Source organism: Hibiscus syriacus, unplaced genomic scaffold (genome assembly GCF_006381635.1).
Source record: "Hibiscus syriacus cultivar Baekdansim isolate YM2019G1 unplaced genomic scaffold, ASM638163v2 tig00110777_pilon, whole genome shotgun sequence".
NCBI lineage: Eukaryota > Viridiplantae > Streptophyta > Magnoliopsida > Malvales > Malvaceae > Hibiscus > Hibiscus syriacus.
Window position 1 is genome coordinate 42,446 of NW_024062858.1, and position 25,408 is coordinate 67,853.

The 25,408-nt window shown below is 34.2% G+C and overlaps 2 protein-coding genes and 1 pseudogene across 2 annotated transcripts; 2 read left to right on the forward strand and 1 right to left on the reverse strand.

Moving 5' to 3' along the window:
• Positions 1-2,115: 2,115 nt before the first annotated feature.
• Positions 2,116-4,398, reverse strand: LOC120140040 (uncharacterized membrane protein At4g09580-like). The gene is made up of 4 exons (XM_039155099.1): positions 4,091-4,398; positions 2,814-3,084; positions 2,558-2,728; positions 2,116-2,442 (listed from the first exon to the last, which is right to left on the reverse strand). Exons 1-4 carry the CDS (start codon positions 4,276-4,278, stop codon positions 2,314-2,316), a joined length of 759 nt encoding a protein of 252 aa, XP_039011030.1. The 5' UTR covers positions 4,279-4,398; the 3' UTR covers positions 2,116-2,313.
• Positions 4,399-5,918: 1,520 nt separating this feature from the next.
• On the forward strand, positions 5,919-8,162 carry LOC120139917. Its single transcript, XM_039155014.1, has 2 exons — positions 5,919-6,153; positions 7,621-8,162. The coding sequence occupies exons 1-2, from the start codon at positions 6,023-6,025 to the stop codon at positions 8,087-8,089; spliced, it is 600 nt and encodes a 199-aa protein (XP_039010945.1). The 5' UTR covers positions 5,919-6,022; the 3' UTR covers positions 8,090-8,162.
• Positions 8,163-19,673: 11,511 nt separating this feature from the next.
• Positions 19,674-24,803, forward strand: LOC120139868 (annotated as a pseudogene).
• The last annotated feature ends 605 nt before the right edge of the window (positions 24,804-25,408 follow it).

Genomic DNA, 25,408 nt, shown 5'->3' on the forward strand with positions numbered 1-25,408 from the left:
AAGCATGTTCTCGTGGATTGAAATGTAGAAGTGACATGTCCACATGTGATGTCACGTCAACAAAAAAAATTATATTTGAGTTAATCAATTATAAATGATTATTTCAGTTAATTATTTAAAATAAAAATAATTCAACATTTATACTGCAAATATAAATATAAATCAATTTAATTTGTATTATAATCAATATATTTTCAACTATATATGTACTTATTTACAATTGCCATATACTCTAAACACCGTTATTGATCAAAATGTACCAATCAAATAGGTTGGTTTGGCGGTTAGGTGTTAAGCCATCCAACGACCACCTCATCCGACCTTTATTGTTTGGTTTGCTTTCCTTCTCTCTTTTTTAAATCAATCAGATGGCGGCTAACTACTCTAATAAAAATAATTATTTATAATTAATTAATTTAAATATATATTTATTTTTGATGTGACGTCACGCATGGACATACCACATTAGTATTTTAGTTCACGTGGACATGTTTAATGAGCAGGAATTATTGAGAATTAGTCAATTAATAATTTTCATCTAGAGATATTTTACCTCAAAATAGTGGTCAAAATACTTAAAAAAAATAAAGAATATGAACCAAGAGAATCGGGAGCAATTTTGTCATTATATATTGTTTTTAATGTAGGTAAATGTACAGTAAATTAAGTGAATGCTTTTCTTTTTCTTTCCTCTTTAATTTTGCTAAAGATGATTAGTCTTGATTGTAACAATTCTATAAAGGTTTGTGAAACCTAAACCTCAAAAGAATGTATAAACAATTGGAAATTGTGAATTGCAAGATATTCACTTGCGGAAGAAGAATAGTTTAATCTTAAAATCTTTTCCTTTCACCAATTCTAAGGTCAATATTGTCTGCAATTGTGAATCCAAGACGTCTCTTCTCAAATATTAAAGTGGCATAAACTAAAAGTCATAGTCTGACCTTGACTTTCTTTTTTGAGTGGACAAAGAAAATGGCCCAATAATTGTCAGCCCAATCCAATTGGGCTTATTTCTCCGACTCAAGGCACCATAATTAAATAATTTACTAACATATTCTATTTTCTTTGATCACCATTAGTCTCTTTTTTCCTTCATCTTTGTAAATGGTGACAGATACCATTCATTGTTTTTACTTTATTTTATTAGAGTGTATCTTTATTTTTTTTTTGTTATTGTTTTTAAATTTATAATAACTCTATTTTTATGGCATATTTTCTAATGTCTTTGTGGTAAGTGTTTTTCTGTCGTTATGACACGTTTTTGTCCATTTGGTCGTTGTTTCCATTTATCATTTTTCTCAAAGTTAGATCTGGACATGAATTATCAAGATGACATTTATTTATTGTCTTGATGATCTTCCCTCCTTTGGACATTCAGATTGGACTTGGATATAAAATTTGTGTTTGTTGTAGTTTTTTTAAGTTGTTCGACTTTGACTTGTAGGTTTTCATTGGTCTTTCAATAACTTAATCCACTTTTGTACTTTGATTTGTGGGTTTTCAGTGGTCTTTCAATAACTTAATCGACTTTTGTATTTCGTTTGTTAATGTATTCAAATCTATTCATATCTACCTTTAGTTTAAATTTATTTAGTTAAGTTTTTAACCTTTTCAATTTTCTTACGATAATGATTGTAGAAAAATATCCTTTCGCTGAGTTTACGATATTTTTAATCATAACTTTTATTGTTATTTAGATATTTTTATTTTTAATAAAATTAGCTGCTGCTATTAACATTGTTTAAACTAGATGACGTTTCTTATGCCGCATAATGAAACAGTATAATATTATCAATTGTATACTATTTTAACCTATCAAAATAAAATTAAAAAAAAGTAAGGAATATAACAGTCTTATTGCCATTACTACATATTAACCTTCATCCCATGATTTTTTTCCTCATAGTTTTCTTTACCAGAAATGAGTTGTATAACTTAATAATGAGATGAGAGTACAACACGCTGACATAGGAGGTGCTTTCTTTCCATATTGAACAAACTAAAGAGAATTGATACACACGCTATATTTGGATATTAAATCCGAAACTGAAACAAATAACACAGCCTTCACCCATCTTTTCCCATGTTCCTCTACTGATACAGTGAGAAGGGTTAAAGCAAATACGAATGCATGGCAAAGTAGATGATTTTAACACCTTCCCAGATCATCATCTTCAATATCAGTAGGACTTTGTCTGAATTACATTAACCATAAAAACAGCAGCAGCAGCACATTTGCATTTATTTGATGATAGTCTGTACACAAGGTCGTAGCAACCCAAATGGCTCAAAGCACCACACGCAAGCAAGCTAAACGCTATGGTTTGGCTTCATTAGCGTAGGTGTGATGGAGACGGCCCCTATAAGGAAAAGAATGGCAATCGAGTTAAAGTCATAAAGATCCCCTAACGATTGCAACTCTCCCAAAGCTATTCCAGCCTGCAGAAGAAACAGATAAACATGCATTATTAAAGCATCAAGTGTGGCATTTATGTGCTTTTCATTTCCATGTCAAACTTAAGAGAGAATAGACTAGTTTTATTGCGCAATATACCCTGACAGTTATGTAAGCAGCAGGAATGAGTCCAATAAAAGTTGCCAAGAAGAAAATATGATAGGGCACGTCGACGATAGGTGAAGCAACATTAATGAATGTATTTGGTAAAGTTGGAGTAAGCCTTAGGAAAAGCATATAGTTCAATAGCCGCTCCCTCCTTTGAGCTATCTGCATGCACAAAGTTAAAACTCAATTCATTTTTTGTTTAGCTCAACATAAGCCGAGATGGCTTCAGTAAGGAACTGAAAATCACCTGGGCTTGGAAGAAGCTCAGCTTGTCAGGCCAAAGGGATACGACGAGAGGTCGCCCAATCAATTTTGACAGGAAGTAGCAAGAAGAAGCACCAGCAGTGGCAGTTACCACAACAAGAGCTACACCTTTCAAAACTCCAAACAGTGCTCCAGCAAGCAATGACATGAAAACAGTTCCCGGAATCATGAAAGTTTGCATGAAAATATAGACTACACAATACCCCACCAAGACTTGTAAGGTGTACTCAGCTGTGTAGGTTTCGAGGTTATCTCTGCATGATACATCATACAGAAAACAATCAATATATAGTAAAGGAACAGAAAAGACACCTCGAAGTAGAGACAACACATAGATTATCACGTCAAGGAATCATATGAGAACTTATTTGATTATGAACCCCGAAAACAGAAAGGATAATTGCAAGCTTGTTCACAGTAAGTCTCCTAAAAACAATTGTTCTTTCTGTCAACTGAAAATAGAACATCTAAAACCCCTTTTTAAGAACTAAACAGAAGGGGAAAAGTGTACAAGTATTCCTCACATAATTTGCACCGGAATTAATCAGAATCACCAATTACAGCTTCATAATGTATACAGGTATCTCAAGGGCAATTAAAGCAACATCTAATCTGATTCTTTCAGACTAGAATAGATGTTCCCCTTTGAACAATTCTTGGCCACAAATGTTCTACTTTGAACAATTCTTACCAATGTAACAAATCACAATCTTTTTTCAATGCCCCATCCAGAACAATTCATTACAGCCAAACTGGTCCACTTCTTAGCTTCTTTAGATCTCACGGCTCATCTTTTTGAGAGAAAAAAGGGGCCATTTTTCTAAGTAATCTCCCTTGAACAAGAACTTATTTTATCCTGATAGGAAAAAATACAATGCATGTAGTCCAAAATGACCACATCTTTCATTTCCACCAATAAAAATGCATTCCTTTCTGCTGCAAATTCTTTACAACAAGAGCAAAAACAAGATCGATCCCATAACTTGTTAAATTACAGGGAAACCAGAACATATAGGAATCAAAGATCAGATAGAAATCAAAATTGGCTAGGTAGATTGCATGCAATCTCAAATAACGCATTAGCCACAGAATCCAAGAGAAATCCTTTTAATAGAAATAAAAATTGACTCGGTAGATTTCATGCAATCTCAAATAATGCATTGGCACGGAATCCAAAATTCTGGTTGTATATTTTTTAATAACCTAGAAAATACAGTATATCAACAAAAAAAACAAATAAACGGGATAAGAACGACGAACCTGAGGATTTGAAGATCTTCAAGATTCCTGGGTAATTTGAGGAAGCTGTAATCAGAGGCGGGCATTGTTAAATAAACGCATGTAAGCCCCAAAACAAACGCCATCACCACCGTTGAAGCCACTGCGACCTCCCAAAAGGTCAAAAGAAAACTGGGTTTGGATCCGTTAATCTCTTCTCTCCCTTCCATTTCTCACTTTTGGTTTTAAATCCCTTTCTCCCTCTGTTCTCTCTGCTCTATGTACTTCCGCTAAAAGAAATAGAGAAAAATAAAAAAAGGGAGAGAAATAAAAGCCTTTTAGGACACTTCTTCCCCTTCCCCTTTCCCTCTCTCTCCTTCACCCTTTCCCTTTCTTCTGCGTTTCAAAGTGTATGAGGAGAGAGAATATTCCCTGGGAAGGGCATTTAATCCCAAACGTTACACACACACAAAACCAACTAAAATACAAAAAAATAAATCAGTATTTTTCTTTTTTCGAGGAGTCTAAAAACCAGCGTCCTCTGTCGTCGCCATCGCTTTTTCTCCATTTATTTTTAGTATTTTGATATTATTGTCCTTTGTATTTCTTTTACAGTGTTCTTAATGCACGTGCAATAAATATATAAAGATTTTATGGTTAGTATTTTAATGGCTAAATTTGTCTGAATATTATGGTGAAAAATATTGTTTGAATATGTTGTAAAGAAAATTATTTTATGATCTAAAGTGACTATTACAATAATGCGATAAAATGAGTTTTGTGAAGTTTAGGGTATATTTATTTTTCTCTTAATGTTTCTAGTAAAGTTATGAAGATGATTGATAAAAAATTGTTTTTTTATGAATATTTTTTTATTGTCGGGAGAATTATGGTCCATGAAGATCAATTAAGTATTCTGAAAAAAGTTTCTATGCTTATGAAATTACATCAATTAAAGATGAGTTTGATGCAACCATATATGTTGAAGAAGTAACAAGTTGATTTGAAACAAAATTCTATGTTATATAAAAATTTGGCTGAGAAAGGTTGAAAATAACTCGAGTTCGTTTGATTTATTGTTGTAATAGAGAGTGAATAGTCTAAGATACAATATTCTTATACAATTGGCTCAAAATATTTTCTCAATTTCTATCTTGACAGTTTGCTTATGAAAGTGTACAGTAATGTATTATAGATGGTTCTAGAAGTTCATTAACTTCAACGATGGTTGAAGCTTTGATTTGTATCTAAGATTAGCTTTAGAAATTTAAATATCCCATTGATCTTGACGAGTATATTGTAGAACTTCAAGTTATGAAATATGATAATATTACTTTCGATTAATAATGTTAATTTTTTACATCATTTATATTATAAAATTATTTATAATTTAACTAATATATTTATTTTTAGATACTTTTTTTTTCTTTCATTGTCTTTGGTTTTGTCTTGGTATAACTATAACCTATATGAGAAGGAAGTTCTAATGACTTAAATAACTCAATTTTTTTGAGTCGATTTCAATCGATTAAACACTCATTCCTACCCGCGTCTAAGTAAAAGCACGAACGCGATTCCCATCTCTCCCATGATCAGCAGCCATTGGTCTCTTCTCAAAGCCCAATAATACATTTACAAACCTTTCCCCTCCAGTTAATCCCCTTATAGGATAATGTCTTAAGCAAAAGCCCAAACAATTTGTCAACTATGCACAGGCCATGAACCACGTAGAAGTTAGTGGAAATCATCTAGAATGATCTTAACGGCTGAGATCGGTGTTGGGTTCTCGAGAAGAAAATGTCAACAAAGCGATATTGGAATTCTGGCGGGTCCCCAGAAAGGAAAACGAATCACAAACCATCTTCTAACTTGATCCAAAAGAAACGAATTCAATGAAAAAGTAATAGAAACCCAAAAGAAAGATTATAAGAATAATTCATTTATATTTGAAGATAGATAAAGAGTGAGTGAAAAATGGTGCTGTGGGAAATCGCATTGGGGACGGCTTATTTCTTAGGGCTTAAACGAGCCTACAAGCTTGCTTTGAAAATTCAGCGACGGATTATTAGCTCTAAACGTCCTAGAATTCGGCAATTTGCTCACAGGTAAAAATTTATTTCTTTTTAGTAACTATGTTTTTATTTATTGCTCTATTTCTTTCGGTTTTTCATCGGTGTGGTTGCTTTGGATCGTTTTTTTTTCTGTTGGTTGATCTAATATCACTATGAAGGTTGTATTTTGATTCAACTGTCGTAGTAGTATCTATCAATGGGCTTAAGGAATTGAAACGAATGCATGGACATGAATGTGTATTAGATTGTGATGAAGTGCCTCGATAAATCTTTCATTTTCCAAAGGATCCGATTGAAGTGCTTTTGGTGATTTACTTACAGGGGTTATGAATTAAGGTTACTTTAATGTCTTCAAAAAAAAATGCGGAAAATTAGGGTCTCGAGTCTTGGCATGTAAGAACTGATCATTCTTGTTAAATTAGGGTCTATTCTGTTCCCATTTTTTTCATTGGAAATGCAAAGGGTACATTCAGATGCACAGAATATTTATTAACTTAAATTTTTTTTATAGCCAAGCTCATGCTTCTGGCTTGGGAGAGATTGATACGTATGGGATCTGCACTAATGGTGCCTGCATTTGAACCTATCGAGTGGCTACAGTGGTTAAAGGGAGTTTTGTTCTCTTTTGATGTCCTAGGTTTGAGCAGTTGATTGAAAGATTATGAAATACTACCTTATATGGGCAATACCTATTTCCTTTCATTAGTTTGTGTTTGATTACACTATGAAACTCTGAATCTAGTTTTCAACTTTTTTTCTTTTCTAATGAGTTGAATCATAGATGCATTCTGTTCAACCGTAGGTCCCAACTTTTAACGAATTTTATGTGCTAGCAAAGCAAACCTCTCTAACCAACTTTTTAGTGTTGAGAAGTGGTTTGAGATAATTATGTAAATATACCTTGAATTCCAAGTGTTTCTAACAATTTTTTCGCTGAAGACATGGATGTGGTTTTTAATTGAGCCTATGATGTGCCATATGAAGAAGCCACAGTTTCCTCATAAACTGTGTTTAGCTAACAGTTACCATTGGATACTTAGGGTTTTTTTTGGTGGAAATGAAGATTTGTGTCAATTTTATGTACGAAAGGGTCAGGTTTTTCTTTTAAGTTGTTATAGTGTCGAAGTATTCCTTGTTTATGTACTTTACTATTAAGATCTATACATGCTGCACTGCTTCAGTGACTTGGTTATTTAGTTACTGTGTGGGATGCCTGTATAAGGTTCCGTATGTTTCCTGACTGTACGATTTAAAAATATCCCAAAGTTCGCTGCTTGTAAGACTAGAAATATGGTGAAGCACATGAACCAACTCTTGTAATTGTTGGTTTATTCTTCAGAGGTTCATCAATGTTGCTCCGTTGCGTTTACACCTGGATATTTTAAATGTATAGATTAGTGTAATTCTAAATATCAAATGTTTGATGCTTCAAAGTTCTCTCTAAATTTTTCTGTTTGTTTCCTTTTTAAATTGGAACCTGTGTATCTCTTCTGTCACCAGACGAACACGAGCCGTATTTGATGTAGCACTCAAGGCTCACCAGAATATACAGCAGAGAGACATAGAAGTTGGTCGAAGTATTGGTAACTGGATCCTCCGCTTGCTTGACAAAATGAAACCTTCAGCCCAGATCCGACCTCATAGCCACCAGAAACCCCATCATGATGCTGGCAATGCAAACATGAACACCCCAAAGCAGGTGAATAACTCATCCTCGTTGAAAACTCCTAGAAGCTTGCAGACACCACGAAACGGCGAAGCTGATAGACGTCTGTTTAGCTCATCAACATTTATGCTGTCAAAATCACTCCCTACGATTACAATGATGATGCAGCCACCAAAGGCTGCTGGAAACATGACTCAGTACAGGCATTTGAGCATCGATGGACCTCACACACTGAGGTTGAACAACACAAGAGGTGGAGGAGTTATTAGAAAGGATATAATGCAATGGATGGTGCGCAACTGAAGGTGAATACTCTTTCTGTTTTGCATTTGTGGACTTTGGAAGGGGTTTTTTCATGGGATAATAATTTTTCATTGTCATCTGCTTTTTTGTATATATTTTCCTGCATTCCGTTGCTTGGATTATTTGATCGTTTACTACAAAATCTGTCAATCAAATGGTATGCCATTCGAATTTCTTTGTACAATCTTGTCTGAACGTTGAATTCTCTATTTTTTTCACCATAACTCCATTTTATATTTCACCAAATTACATTGAAAACACAAGAGGTAAGACAACCGTATCTCTGTATTATAGTTGTTTTGGCTCAATTTCCCTTATTTCAGTGTGGGTGCATTTTAATTTAAAATGAGGATAAATGTATTGTACATTTGAAAATTTAGAAAGAAAAAGGTAAATTTTTGCAGTAGTTGAAAAAGCTGGTTAATTTTATGAGATGAAGGGTACTTGAATGATATGATGTAAATTAAAATATAAAGTAACATTTCCAGTTAATTTGAGGATAAAATAAGATTAAAGTAAAAGAATATGAAAATAACAAGAATCAAATGTGTAAATAAAATAAATTTAATTCTTCAATCGAATGGTAACATATGACACCATTTAATTTGAGGATTAAATTTATTTTGGTTTATTAAAAATAAGACTAAATTGAAAGAATATGTAAATAATATAGATCAAATATATAATTATATTAAAATATTTAATTGTTACATCAATTAATCTGTTAAATGGTAACGATTAGTAACTTAAATGACAACAATTAAATAGTTAGGTGGTTTGATTGAAAACAATTAAATAGTTAAGTGGTTTGATTGTTAAAATTGTAAGATCGGTAATAAAAGTAAAATGGTTAAATAATTAAGTGAATTTATCATTTTTGTCTCTATCGTATTTTCGTATCAATTTAACTCTCAAAGTTGTTTAATTTCATCACTCTATACTTTACCCATAACTTAAAACACTAAATTGATAACCCTAAGCGTTAAAACGTAACCCCATAACCTTTAAACTCTAAACTTTAAACTTTAATCTTCGACTTAAACCCTCAATTTAAGATTTTAAGTGAAAAATAGGGTATATAATGATGCAATTGAGCAACTTAGAGGGCTAAATTGATGCGAAAATGATAAATTGTGTCTACTACATAGGCAAAAGAGACACTTATACCATAAAATATTAATTTGACATTAAATTTTAAATAAGGTATTAATTTAACCTAGTTTAGATAAAATATCAATTTGATTAATAAGTCCAATCAAAATCCTCGCTATCAACAACCACTCATCATCATCTCTTGTCACAGTCAGTTGCTTTCACCATCAAACTAATTGAAGTTAATAGTCTATTGATTATATATAATGTAAGTGACCTAAATATTACTTTTTTCAAAAATAATGACTAAAATAAGGCATATATAAAATAAAAGAGGTCATCGATGTAATTTACCTTAAATTTTACTAGGAGGAGTTGGGATAAAGAGAGAAAATGATTTCGATTTAGGTGATTTTCCCGAAAAATCACCCTAGGGAACTTTAATTCCATGTCAGGCACCGTTCAGATTATTTCCCGATCTAACACCTTTTGCAAAAAGACGCGCCCCTTGCGGCGCGCTTTACGTTGATCTGGCGCCACGTGGGGTAAGGCGCGCCCCCTGAAGCGCACCTTATGCTGATTTGGATACACTGGCTAAAGCGCAACCCCTGGGCGTGCCTTACTCCACGTAGGGATATAGTGCTGGGCAAGGGCCGCACTTTTCAATTATCACACATGCATAATGCAAGGCGCGGTGCAAGGACCGCGCCTTGCATAATTTACCCAAACTTCTCGGTTTTTATGCATTGTCTCTCGCCTATAAATAGCCCCCTCCCCGTGAACTCTCTCACAACTCACTCTCAACCGAGAAATTAATATAATAATCCTTTCAACCAGTAAATAACACATGACAATCCTCTTATATTAGATTCATAAGTTCATTCGATCTTTCATTATAAGGTAATTTTGTTATAATATTTTTTTATAATTATATATTATTATTTGAAAAAAATATTATACTAATTGTTTTCAATTAATTTATGTGTTTGTAAAATTGGAAAGCGAGAGCATACGTCGAAATATTTTTACGGTGCAGATAATAATATTAAATTATATTATTTAAATTATTTACGTTTATGCGTAAAAGTTTTATTGTGTTATATTTTCGTTCATATATTATTTATTTAATTAGGTTTGTTTCAGATGTTTTTTTGCAGATAAAATATTGTCGCACTTTTAAACTCTAAGAATGACGTGACTTTCAGCTATTGTTTATTATGATGGAGAAATTCGAGAAGATGAAACTGGCGTTGTTTTCGTATCAAATAAGCGTGTGAAAATATCATTAAAGAGAAACATAACTCTTCAGGAGCTGATAACGAAGATTTCGATGAAGGTTCATGTTGAAAGTAGTAGAAGAATGGCGTCGTTGCAATACAGATTTCCAACATCATTATTGCCATTAACTTATACAGCGTTCAAACTATCAAACAATGATGATGTTGAAATGATGGTTGATTCTCAAAGTAATTATTCAGACGGCGATATTCAGATATATGCAAAGTTTGTTCAAGTACGTGCTAGTCGGGGTCAGTCATTAAGCTCCCACTATGGGCTAGCTGAACAAGTTGATCAAGTTGACAGCCCGACTACAGTAATGTGTAATGATTTTAATGCCATAATAGGAAATCCGCATCATGGTGTCGTCACATCAACTTCAATGGGGAGACATTCATCAGCAACTCCTTACGATATGTACCGAGGTTGGTTCACGAACAATCCATATGGCAACATCGTGTCCAATTCAAGGGGAAGACATTCATCTGCAAATTTATTTGACCTTAATATGGAGATGCCATCGACGCAACAATCTATGCAGCTTCCATTTGACACAATGGCTTCAAGCTCCAGGAGGAGGTATTTGACTGCGAGCTTTTTCGATATCAATGTCGATATGCCTTCTAATTCAAGGGAAAGGCATGCAAGCAGTAGGTTCTTCGACCTAAATGTGGAGAGCATGGAGGAACCATCATCTCCACCAGAAGAATCGCTTCGTGAGCTGGTGTGGATGACGCTGAGACTGGACTATTCATGCACCCAGAATCACCACAATTCAACTCCGATGATGATGATGATGTAGACGAAGTTCCCTCAAATATGACACAAAATGACCCTCCAGCACACATATATGAAGCTGATTATGGTGCAATGTACGGGTCAGAATTTGTGGATATGTCTAATCTCGGTGACTATGGATATTACTCATCAATAAATAATGGTGAGTTATCTTTAGGCATGGAGTTTTAAAGCAAAGAAGAAGCGATGATGGCTATAAAAAATTTCAATATATGTAATTCTATTCAATCCAGAGTCGACCGCTCTACGACAGAAAAATATGTATGTCACTGTGCCCGACGCGAAAACGGATGCAATTGGATTGTTTGCGTATCGAAGAGGAAGAGTAAAAACAATAGATGAGAACTAACAGCATACAACGATCCTCACACATGTTGTGCTGGAGGGATTAACCAAGATCATCCTAACTTGGACTCTGAAGTGATCTGCCAAGCCATCATGCCCATGGTAAAAGCAAGCTCCCATATAGTTATTGCTATGTTGATTTCAGCTATACAATCGCAGTATGAGTATATTATCTCCTATAAAAAAGCTTGGTTGGCAAAACAAAATGCCATTGTCAAACTTCATGGCTAATGGGATGCATCTTACAAAGAACTTCCAAGTTGGTTTAGGTTGGTGCGGAGGTTGAATCCTAGGACAATTGTGGACTTCGAAACCTCCTATGCATACCATAATAATCGAGTTCTTCGCGATCGATGCCAATTCTACTGGGTTTTTTGGACTTACCCACAGTGCATTAATGATGTCAAAAACTGCAAGCCTGTGGTCCAGATCGACGTGACTTTCTTGTATGGTAAATTCAAGCAAGTTTTATTATTGGCAGTTGTCCAAGATGGTAATCACAACATTCTTTCAGTTGCTTTTGCTCTTGTTAAAGGAGAAGATACATATTCTTGGGCTTTTTTCCTCCGAAACTTACGTGTACATGTTATCACGAGGGAAAAAATCTGTGTCATTTCAGATCGCAGAGCTAGGATCAAAGCAACAATGGAGTCTTTGGGTCCAATATGGCAACCACCCTTTGTCCAACATAGGTATTGTACCCGACACATTGTTGCGAACTACCATGGAAGGTACAAGAAGAATGATGAGCGTCAATTACTTGTGCGCATGGGTAAGTGAAACATCTTCAAGTTGTTTTCTTTCGATCATTTTAATTTTGCAAAGAAACAAAGTTAGTAAGTTCTACATTTTTTTATCAGGTTACAAACTACTTTCTCGAATATTTGAATCCATGCTTCAAGAATTGCGGGCGAAGAACGAGGAAGGATACGATTACATCAGCCTCATCGATAAAGAAATATGGACAAACGCATATGATAGTGGATATCGATATGGAGATATGACGACAAACTTGGTTGAGACAATCAATTCGACCTTAAAGGGTGCACGTCACTTACTTGTAACAGCTTTGGTAAAAACTACATATTGTCGTTTGGGGGTACTTTTTGCGAAGCTCGGGGGACAAACTCAAACCTGGATGCAAGACGGTCATGTCTATCACCCTAGATTAGTTGCAGATCTACAAAAAAAAATTGTTGAATCAAATGAAATTTCTGTAACAAGCTTCTCTAGAACACATGCATTGTTTCGTGTCACAGAGCTGCTGCGACCTCTTCAAGGGATTGAAGTTGTGTCTTTAAGAGTAAATCTACGGGACAGAACGTGCGACTGAGGATTTTTTCAAGCTCTAAAGTATCTATGCTCTCATGTGATAGCAGCTTGCTCGCATACCCGTCAAGACTATAATGGTTTTATGGATCTCGTATACCTACTATCAGAAGTTTTTAAGGTATACAAATTTGAGTTCCCCCCATAGGTAATGACAAAGACCCTAATGAGGTTCAGAATTGGCTTCCGATTGTACCAAATTCGAGTTTATTGAGGGAGCGTGGTCGTCCAAAATCCACTCGAAGTCATTGTGATATGGATATTTGAGAAACAAGTAGACACAACAAAAAAATGTGGGCATTGTAGAAACTCAGGACACACTAGGAGAACATGTCCACTTCTGTTGTCATCAAGTAATTGATGAGGAACTGATGTACTTGTTTATCAAATAATAATTCTTGTACTTTAATTTACATTTAATTAAAGTTAATGTCATTTGATAACCGCTGACGTTATAATTGTACGTTATAATTTGCATGTACTTTAATTAGATGTTGGCGTTATATGTGATTAATTTTATCAAACTAATAATTATTAATTGGTATCGAACACAATTATTAATTTTATCAAACTAATAGTAATTTGATATTTGAATATAATTCTAAATACAACAAACTTAAAATAAATATTAATTGGTAAATAATAAACAAAATTATCAAAATAAATTGAGAAAAAATCCAACAAAATAAACAAAAAATTTTTAAAAAAAATCCAACCAAATTAACAAAATAAAGTAAGTATTTAATGATAAATAAAAAAAATTACAATAAAAATGTCCAATAAACAACTAAATACAAATATAATAAAAAAACAAAATTTATCGATGTATGTGGTATGAATGTGTTCCGCAAGGCAGTGACTGTCGGTCCCGAGGAGGATTTCTTCGTATAACTGGTTTTGAGTCCTCGCTCTCATCATCATCATCATCGTTGTCGTCGTCGTCATGAGCAGATACATTTTGTTGATGAGGAGCTGATGACGATGTAGCACCTCCATAGAATAAGGACCCTGGAGGTGTATGACTGACTATCTCACCGACCTACAAAAACTGGGAAAACTCATAAAACCCAGACATCGTTGAGTGTGAAAACTGTACATGAGGTGTCTGTGCTGCGGCCATGGGTGATGAGGCTGCACCCTCCAAATAACCAGCATATGAACCCTAAGGCAAATCTACAAACATAGACCTATAATATCCTCCATGAGGAGTCATAAAACTCTATGACGGTCGCGACAGCGGGGTCATTAAACCAGGTGAAGGCGGCGATGGTGGCATCTGGTAAGGGAAAGGCGGTGGCGGTATCTGGTAAGGGAAAGGCGGTGGCGACATTATATATGGATGCGGTATGTAAGTCGCTGGAGACGATGGCTACTGTGAAGGTCCTGCTGGTGTAGCTGAGGACGAACCGGAAGCACCTGCTCTCCGTCCACGAGTCAGAGGACGATGGTGCTGTGACGGTGAACGTCTCTGTCGACGTCGCTGAAAGGTCCGCCCTCGTGCATCCTCGGAAAGTAGAAACAGTTTCTCGTTACTGTTGAACCACTCATAATAATCATCACCAACCATCAAGTGGTCAACATAAAGGAGCTCTCTACGGGGAAGGCGTCGATGTCGATCCTCTCATAGTACGACCCACTCATGATGCTTCACCAACCAATCTGTATCCGACTTGTCGCGTCGATCTATGCTATGCAACTCATTCATATTGCGAGATGCTTCCGGAATTGGTTGAAAATAACCAAATTTCCAGAGCACGCGATCAGTGAAGTGCCACTCAACGATCGCATAACAGATCAAAGGGACCATCGCCGTCCAAACATCTGATAGGTCCCTAAACTCAGGTGAGATCGTCATCCTCACATCATCATTAGAATATGACACCGATTCAAACTAAAACAAATATATATAATTTTTATCAAAATAATAATCTAATTATATAACTATAATCTAAAATCGATTTATAAAAATTAAAATGCATACATGTGTGCCAGCCTTCTAATCGATTAACACTCTAATTTTTTCTAAATCATCAGGTAGCTCCTGATGATTTTTCCTATCAGTAAACCACATATTCAAGGAAAAGAAATTATTATAAATGTATAAAATGATTAATATATGAAATCAGTTTTATAATTACCTCAATAGTAGCAGAAATACGAATGAGGTTTTCACAACGGGACATAAAAAGGACAATCGATACCATGCCCATGACTGCAACAGAAGGAGACATCCGCCGATAGCATTTTCCTGTAGTCAGTCGCTCGACACATCTCCCTTACAAGAAAGCCAAAACTGCCGAGCCCCAACTGAGTGATCTGGTCATATGAAAGTCGTCATGATGTTGCAACCACATACAGTGAACTTGGCTGCGTGATTTGTCTGGCATCAGCAACCCTCCTATCAACTGCAGAATGTATGCCCGTACATACATTTTAACTTCATCTTTAGAGGCGTTTGCGTTTAACTCCCGAAAATTGACATCTAACCAATTTAACGGTATCCGACCACCGTTAAATTTTTCCGGGACACGTCCTAGATTTTCCCGACAAAAAGTAGTCAGGAACCGTGCGTAATCCCTAATATCACACCTCCATCCACCGAAAGCCCTAGGTGCATAGAAACATCCTCAAGTGTAATCGTGCACTCTCCGCACGAAATATGAAATGTGTGGGTCTCCGGCCTCCACCGCTCCACTAAGGCAGAAATAAGGTCTGGTTCTATCTTACAGTGACCTTCATATCTACCTATGTGACTGAATCCAGCCTCTGCTAAATATGGTCAGACACCGGTAGGTATCGATAATTTAAGGTTCCTAATAAAATGATTTAATATACGGTTCATCTCCCAAAATATAAATAATTACAAAAATTAATTTTTAAACTAATAATCATGCATTAAATATATAAATAAATTATTACTAATAATTTAAATTATATTAAAACATTAAAATGTTACCGTATCAGTAAAATATCGAGATATATGATTTCCATCCAAACGAAGTAACCGCCTTCCATTTTATATCTGCAAAAAATTAATTAAATCAAATATTAAAAAATTTAAATTTAAATAAATTACTAACAAAATACTAAATATAATAAAATATACATTAAACAATTATAAGAGAATATAAGAGTATTTGAGAGAAGTTGAGAGGATTTGGTGTGATGAAAGTGATTGAGGTTGGGGGTATTTATAGGGAGGGATGGGGGTGTGAACGGCCGGGGTAGATAGGTCATTAAAGCTAAGGGGCGCTACAGGGGGCGCGCCTTTCTGACGCGTGTCAGAATTAAAGGTAAGGCGCGCCCCAGGGGCCGTGCTTTAGCCACGTGTATCCAACTCAACATAAAACGTTCTTCAGGGGGCGCCTTACCCCACGTGGCGTCAGATCAGCGTAAGCGGTGCACCTTTCTGCAAAGGGTGTTAGATCGGGAAATATAGTCTGAACGGTGCTTGACAGAGAATTAAAGTTCCTTAGGGTGATTTTTCGGGAAAATCACCTTCGATTTAAGAAGAAGAGAGAAAATGATTTTGAAATTGAAGGTTGTGACTAATTTGTGGCGTATGTACCGAAAAATTACCCAATTTTTTATTTACGTTTCAAACACCATAAGAGAAAATATTATCGATCTAGCACCTTTTGTAGAAAAGTGCGAATGATGATCTGCGCTTTACGCTGACGTGGCGTCGCGTAGGTAAGATGGGTGTTAGATCTGTAAAAAAATTTGAAACGGTACCTAATTAATAATTGATTTATTGACTTTCTTTCATAATTTTGTGTACAAAAAATTTTCTGCATTAAAATCTTTAAATATACTTTTCAAATTATAAATTTCATATATTTTTGATAAATTTCTTAAATTTTAAAATTAATTGTTTAAAAATATAAAAAATATTAAAATAAAATTTTAATTACAATTGAGGGATCAAATAAATTATTATTCATTAATTATTATTTTTAATAAAAAACAATAATGTGTATTCATTTTTAATAAAATTAGAATTTAATATTTATTTGATATTTTTTAAAATTAATATTAGAAATAATATTTTAAATATATAAGTGATAGTTTTTAGCTTTACATTCTTCTTTTTTATTGAATTTTGTTACAAGTTTAGAGAGTAACACAAAACAAAGAAAAATCTTTAGATTTTCCTATATGTATTTATATTTTTCTTTTAGAAACATTTTACCACAATTGTTTTAATTAATTTGAATAATAGCAGAATAAATGATTAATTTGAATTATAACTCATATATATACTCCATTAACTTGTAACAAAATTCAATAATAAAAAAAAGGTAAAGCTAAAAAATATCACTTATATATTTAAAATATTCTTTCTAATATTAATTTTAAAAAATATAAAATAAATATTAAATTCTAATTTTATTAAAAATGAATACACATTATTAACTGTTGCTAAAAATAATAATTAAACTAATAATTAATAAATAATAATTCATTTGATCCCTCAATTGTAATTAAAGTTTTATTTTAATAATTTTTATATTTTTAAACAATTAATTTTAAAAGTTAAGAATTTTTTCAAACTGAAATTTATAATTTTTTAAATTATAAAATATTTCTTATTATTATTATCATCATCATCATTTTGAAAAAAAAGTACTAGTTATAAAATTATTTATATTTTAAATTACTTACCCTCAAAGTCTTCCTAAACTAGACTATACGTATAGGATTTTGAAAAAGTCAAAAAACATTAGAAAGTGTCAAATGATATTTGATAAATTAGATGACCGTTTTTCCCATATGTAATGGGGTAAGGGATGTATGATAGTAGGCTGCCCCCAACACCAGGTTGAGATCAGCTTCCGTGGGAGAATTCCGAGTTATATTTTATAGATATAACTATATTATGTAATTTTATGAAAAAATTAAAATTTATCGAATTATAAAATAGTTTACAAAAATATATTTAAAGATTTTAATGCAGAATGTTTTTTGCACACAAAAAATTATGAAAGAAAGTTGACGTTTTAACATAAATATTACTCTAATAAAAATTAATTATCTGTTAGATAATGTTTTAAAAAAATTACAAATTTAATACCCATTCAAAAAAAGCATGAATGATTATCTCACGTAACGCCACATTAGTGTAAAGTGTGGATATCATCCGCACTTTTCTATAAAGGTATTAAATTAAGAGAAAATAATCTCAGTGACCAAAAATCCCAGATAATATACGATTTTGACCAATTTTTTTTTGGATTTGCGAAAATGACCAACAAAATCGCAATGCGATATTTAATTCGCATTGCGATCTCCACTATCGCAAATTCGCATTGCATTTCGCGTTGCGATAGTTGAAAATCGCGTTGCAATTTTCCATTTCGCGTTACGATTTTTCATTTCGCGTTGCGATAGTCTACAATGTCGTTGCGATTTTCCAAATTCGTTGCGATAGTCTACAGTTGTTGTTGCGAAAGTCTACAGTTGTCGTTGCGATTTTCCAAATTGTTGCGATAGTTAAAAAAAAAGATTTTGTTTCTTAAGAATTTTCTCTAAAAAGATAGTATCAGCGCGGACGTGTCGAAGACACGTATTACCATTACCACGACCACGACCACGACCACGACCCGACCCGACCCGACCCGAGACGAGACGGACGGCGGCGGCGGCGCGCGAGTGTTCTCTATCACTCAACAAGGAAGTGGGAAAGCCAAGCCTTAAATACCATTCCCAATAGTGTTTTCAATACTATGTGGGATTTGAGCATTACCAACACTTGTTCCTAATACTATGTGGGATTGAGCCTTAAATAGTGACATTATTTTTGAATGTTTTGCTTAAAATTGCAATAATCGCGATTGATTGTAGATTGACTTTTAATTATGACATATTTAATCGTATAATACTAATGCAATTTGTTGCTGATTCAGTTGTTTTAATGTGCATGATTGTTAATTGTTTCCTGAATAATCACATTGTATTGAAAACAAGTGTTGGTAATGCTCAATCCCACATAGTATTGGAAACACTATTGAGAATGATATTTAAGGCTTGGCTTTCCCACTTCCTTGTTGAGTGATAGAGAACACTCGCGCGCCGCCGCCGCCGCCGTCTGTCTCGTCTCGGGTCGGGTCGTGGTCGTGGTCGTGGTAATGATAATACGTGTCTTCGACACGTCCGCGCTGATACTATCTTTTTAGAGAAAATTCTTAAGAAACAAAATCTTTTTTTTTAACTATCGCAACGAATTTGGAAAATCGCAACGACAACTGTAGACTTTCGCAACAACAACTGTAGACTATCGCAACGAATTTGGAAAATCGCAACGACATTGTAGACTATCGCAACGCGAAATGAAAAATCGCAACGCGAAATGGAAAATCGCAACGAGAATGAAAAATCGAAACGCGAACTGGAAAATCGAAACGCGATTTTCAACTATCGCAACGCGAAATGCAACGCGAATTTAAGATAGTGGAGATCGCAATGCGAATTAGATATCGCATTGCGATTTTGTTGGTCATTTTCGCAAATCTAAAAAAATTGATCAAAATCGTATATTATATGAGATTTTTGGTTACTGAAGTTATTTTTTCTTAAATTAATAATATTTTCTCCAATAATATATATAACACGTAAATAAAAAAAATATAGTGATTTCCTGATTTGTGATACATAGTCTAATCGAATAAAGACACAGCTGGGAAAGTTGAAGTCATGCTCTGCATTCCATCCTGAAAAATTCAGCGGCAAAAGTGATCAAGTTGAAGTCACAGCTTAGATGGGGGGATGGAGGAACTCCGTTCAGGAAGCCGCTGCTTCCAAACAGCTATTCGTCACCATACACGCCACCGTTATCGTGGGGATAGTGGTGTCTTCATTTTATGTGTTCTCCCCCTTTTACTCTCCATCCGCTTCCACTACTCACTCCATCTCTACTTCTTGGCTTTCCTCCACTCCTCTCTCCCAAGGTACGCTGCCTTTTCTTTTCTTTAATAAAGCTTATATTATTAGAACTGCCCAGTAAATGAAGCATTTCTACTGGGTTTTTGTTAGTTTGACTTTTTGCTTGTATGTTAGACCTTTTCTTCCCTTAGCTTTGTATGGAATTATCTTGCAAAGTTTTTCCCAAATGTAGAATGGTGTCGATCAGATCAGATCGGTCTATATATATATATATATATATATATATATATCAATGTATGAATTAATTGATTAAACCATTAAAACGGAATAAACTGCACTGATTCTATTGTCAAATCGAAATAATTGAATAACTGATTCTATTGTCAATCGGTTTACATATATTTTTACTTTTTCCTTTAAGATTTGTTTATAAAATAAAAAGTTTTCGTTTGTAATTTGCATTATTTATATGCCATTATTTAAATAATTGAATTGAGTTGATTCATAGATATGTATTTAATTTCATATTTAGATTAAATTAATTAAACATATACATGTAATTTATTATCTGAAATATCTTATTCGATTTAATTGGTTCGGATTTCCAAAACGGTAAGGAACAAAAAGGACTGAATTTTTTTTTGGATAAATCAGTCTCATTTATTCGATTAATTAGATTTAATTGTTTATTTGCTCACTCCTATCCAAATGCCTATTTGGTTGTATTTTTTAAGACATTGTTTATGCCTATCATGATGTTCTTCTAAACTGCATCAATTTCACTCTTTTAGCATTTCCTGTTACCATTAGTCCATTACATGATTCTATTAACTAATGTCCTCAACTCAATATGGAAGAATGGTGTATCTCATTCAAGCAACAGCATTTCTCAACCAACAGGAAAAGCATTACAACCTGGAAGCAACCAGTGGAGACCTATTTTGGTGGCTCCACCTATTACTTCAAAAATGCCACCTTTGGAGTCCTTTAGACTAACAAAAGAATTGGTTGGAGAAAGGGCGAAAGATAATGTCATTATAGTCACCTTTGGTAACTTTGCTTTTATGGATTTTATCCTGACTTGGGTTAAACACTTGGCGGATCTTGGTGTATCTAATTTTCTTGTTGGTAAGCTGTTAAATCTTCTATCGGTTACATAAGAAGAAACTGTGCTTAAAAGTGGACAATGAATTGGAATCGTTGTGATTTAGGTGCTATGGACACCAAACTGTTGGAAACTTTGTATTGGAAAGGTGTTCCAGTCTTTGATAAGGGCAGCCATATGAGCACAATAGATGTTGGTTGGGGCTCCCCTACCTTTCTATATTTCCTTTTGGTTATGAGCTATTGATGTGTGATACGAACATGGTGTGGCTCAAGGTACTTCTTTTCCTTCCCAGATGAAGCTTTTATACTAAGCTATAGTTAATGGTTAACTTCTTTTTCCCCTGAATTTGATAAGTTTTATTTTATTTGAATGTTATTATACCGTGGAACAATATTCATTCCTTTGATGCTATATTAACTAAAATTCTAGTGATAAATACTAACTTTTCCTGGGGGTTGTGCTCCTTCAAATTTAATATATCCGCTTGTGTAATGCTTCTTTCTCTGATGCCATCATTTCATTGTAGTTTTACCTCATGACCCTTTGTGGTCACTTCTGAAGATTTACATTAAAACCATAATTCATATGCCATGTTCCTTTCCCAGAATCCACTTCCATATCTTGCCCGGTACCCTGATGCTGACATTTTAACTTCAAGTGACCTAGTTGTGCCACCAGTTGTTGATGACAGATTAGCTGATTGGAAACAAGGTAAAAGATGTTTCTGAAGGTATTTCCTTTCATCTACTGATCTTGTTTTCAAGTTGTGGCTGTAGCGGTATTGTTGGTGGAGACCTGCCCTCCTCCTTTGTAGGAGAAGGGCAGGGGGTGTGGGTTCTGATTTGGTATTTTAAATTTAGCATGTCCTACGCTTCCCTTAGATTATTTTTGCCTTCTATGTTGTAAGTGTTAAAGTCTTCATTTATGGTGCAGCGACTCCCCAGTTCATATTACAGCTTTAAGCTTGTTTTTCCATTTGTTGTCTTGTCTACACTTTGTATTCCTATGGCACAATAAACTAAGACATTTATCATTTTCTTCTTTTAACTCGTTTTACCATTCTTGTGACTCCTGTCAATTGATTCTTTCTTTTCCTTGAACAGTTGGTGCTGCCTACAATATAGGAATTTTCCACTGGCGGCCAACCGAGCCCGCCATAAAACTGGCAAAGAATGGAAAGGTATGCTTTTATCTGATGGTAAGATATGGGGTCAGAATGGATTTAATGAACTTGTACGCAAGCAGACAGGGCCAGCCATTGATGATGAGAGTGGAAGTTTTTATGTTTTTGATGGAAATCTCAAGCTGGGAATTCTCCAGAAAGTATATTTTGTAGTGGGCACACTTATCACACCACATTCCAATATGGCGGTACTGAAGGGAAGTGTCATTGACTACGGGAGGCCATGGTTTTCTATGATCCACCAGAGTACTATGATGCACCGGGTAATTTTGTGCCTTTTATTTTCCAGATGTGATGTTAGGAGTTATATCATGATTAATTGATTACAAATGTTCTGTTCCAACTATGAAGTATCAAGTATTTCTATAGATTTGATTTTAGGATCCACATTATCTCACCAAAATGCAATTTAAAACAGTTTCTGCATCCTTCTAAGTTTCAGATATATTTATTGATCTGACATGAACATGCTAAAGTTTCCGTAAGTTTTTCTCATTCATGTAGAGGTGGAGGGGTCATATCTTAAATGGATTATGGCATCATACATATGCAATGTAGGTATTTTGGGATGACTTGAATGGTACATGTAACATGCAGTTTGGTTACAGTTCCCTCCTATCATGTTTTATGCTTGTTTTGGTTAGGATGGGATGCAAGAAAGTCTGAAATCTACTATCCAAGTTTATCAAGGAAACTTCTAGTTTTGTAGTGAAAAAAAACACATTTTTTAAACCTTTACCTTTAACGAAGGGGCTATCAATTAATCTAGCGAGGAAGATCCAAGTCAATTGAATTTTAGATATTAATACTTACTTTAATGATCATTCACAGCATGTTTTGTGTTGCCAGAACTTATTGAAGGAATTATGCAGGAGGATTCTTGTCATTTAAACCTTCTATTCCAAAGAGCCTGTTACTGGATGGGCTGCATAATCTAGAATCACACTTCTCTCTTATTAATTACCAAGTATGTGTGATAATTTCGAAGCACAAGCCTTTGCTGTTTTAATCTTCTGTATCTATTCTCATATTTTTTTTCTCTTTGATGTTTTTGTTCAGATGAAACAAATAAGGTCGGCATTTGTTATTGCTTCATTGTTGAACTGTACACTGGTGTGTATTCTATGATCAGTTAACATGATTATCTTCAAATTTTTTGTTTACTATTCTAATGGGTGTTGTGAATATAATTTCTTTGTGATGGAAATTGAACTAAGAGATTAAAATAGTTATTATAAGACTCTTGGCTTACACCCTTAAAAGTATGAGCTTTAACATGAATTTCTTGTGCCTGGTGGTAGCAAAGTAATAGAAAAAACATCTATAAATTGAAAATTCATCTTACTAAAGAGCTGGTGAAATATGTACGCAATGGTGCAAGTGGACACTGTGTGGGGAAAGTTATCTAATTTATTTCAAATGTAGATTTGTGGTATTGTATTTGGATAAGTTTATGTAATCATCCATTTCCCTCCTCACTATGTCGATTTCAGGTTATGCCTCCATTATAGTGCAGGTTTGACAGACTCTGGTTTTCACATCCTGGAGTTCTGCAGGGGTCAATGACCAGGCAACCTTTTCTCTGCCCTTTGGACCATGTTTTTGAGGTAAATTTTAGTTGATCATAAGAACCATTTGATCTTTTTCTTGTTTCTTCTGTAAGAATCGTTCTCATGTTGCGGCACTTATTTTTCCCTCCCTTTTATCCGCGCAACCATGAAACCAAATAATTTCTATGTTAGGGCATTTAGCCTCTTTTATGAGTACAACATAATGCATGGATTTTGTAGATGCTTTTATCTTTAGCACAAGATGTTCTAATTCTGGGGAATATAACTTTCACAATTGTAGGTAAATGTCATGTTGAAAGACCTTCCAGAGGAGGAGTTTGGTTCTGCAATTAACATCAGAGTTTTCTTTTCTCAACAATCCATTATTACCCCAACAAGTAAATGAATATTAGTGGTATAGATTAAATCGTTTCTTTTCTATTATTTCCAGGAAACTTTAACTTTCAGTGTTGTTTCAGGTAAAAGACTCATGGCTTGATGTTCAACTTTGCCAAGAAGGAACTGAAGATTTCCATGCATCAAGTAACTCAAGTCGACCAGGTCTTTTAAGAAACAGCACCGAAGAAACGTTATGTCCGATTTTTCACTTATGTAAAACATTTACAAATGGCTTAATACTCAAATAGTTTAATACTCTTAGTTATAATGCAAAATGCAGTTCACAACAGTGTTCTCTTCATTCAAGGATGTCAAAGTCATCCAATTCTCATTAATGCAAAACGCTTTTCTCGGTTTCGCCGACAAGGCAAGCCTTTTCATCAAGCTCCAAGATCCCATGTACCATTATTGACTTTCTTTGTTGTTTTTACACATTTGAGTTGAGATGTACTGATATGCTGAATGTTCATGTACGGTCAGGCAAGAGAGGAGAAATTCAGGAACCGGATGAAGCGGTATGTCGGTATATGGTGCTGCGTTGAGAACCACACTCCCGGACACATATATTACGACATGTATTGGGACGAAAAACCAGGTTGGAAACCTGCCCCGCCTGAAACCCCAGAAGAGGATCATCCTCCTTTTCTAAGTTCCCCAGCATTTGGAATATTACTTCACAGATGGTGGCGGGGTCTCAGTTGATTATTCGAATACTCATTCATTTTATGTTTTATTTTGGGTAAAATTAGCTATTTAGTCACTCAACTACTATCATATTTTTATTTTGGTCATCTAACTATTAAAATTTTTGTTTAGTCATTAATGTTATGTTTTTATAATGTATTGATCACTGACCATTAAACTGGTAATTCAACAAAATTTATACCTTCTATAAATTTACTTGTGACAGTGACTAAAATAGAACAAAAACATTATATTAAAAAAAAAGTCACGTCATTGCTAGATTTATCCCACCTTTTAGTTTTTGACAATTTCTTCAAGCTTTGGCAACCTAATTTTACTTGTCATTCACTCAAAAATAAAATAATATAATATATATCCCCACTTTGATTGTCCCTTAAAAAATTAGAAGAAAAGAAAAATTATCTACCCACTTTCATATCTTTCTTTTTTAATTAAATTTTTATTTATCAGATTTCAATCAAATACTAATATCAATATCTTAATATATTGAAATACTTAATGATTACAAATAATAATATTTCATTAAAGCCACCATTATTGAATATTTCCATCTCCATTATTTTATTAATCTTACATGCCTAAGAAAAGTTAAAAAAACATTTCTTTATTATATTTCATCATTTCCCTTTTTCTTTTCTTTCTGAAATCTC

Coding starts and splice junctions, on each gene's coding strand:
- LOC120139917 (XM_039155014.1), top strand. CDS start 6,023: ATGGTGCTGTGGGAAATCGCATTGGGGACGGCTTATTTCTTAGGGCTT. Junction 6,154..7,620: donor ATTCGGCAATTTGCTCACAG/GTAAAAATTTAT, acceptor TTCTGTCACCAG/ACGAACACGAGCCGTATTTG.
- LOC120140040 (XM_039155099.1), bottom strand. CDS start 4,278: ATGGAAGGGAGAGAAGAGATTAACGGATCCAAACCCAGTTTTCTTTTG. Junction 3,085..4,090: donor GAAGATCTTCAAATCCTCAG/GTTCGTCGTTCT, acceptor TGTATCATGCAG/AGATAACCTCGAAACCTACA. Junction 2,729..2,813: donor TGAGCTTCTTCCAAGCCCAG/GTGATTTTCAGT, acceptor TTGTGCATGCAG/ATAGCTCAAAGGAGGGAGCG.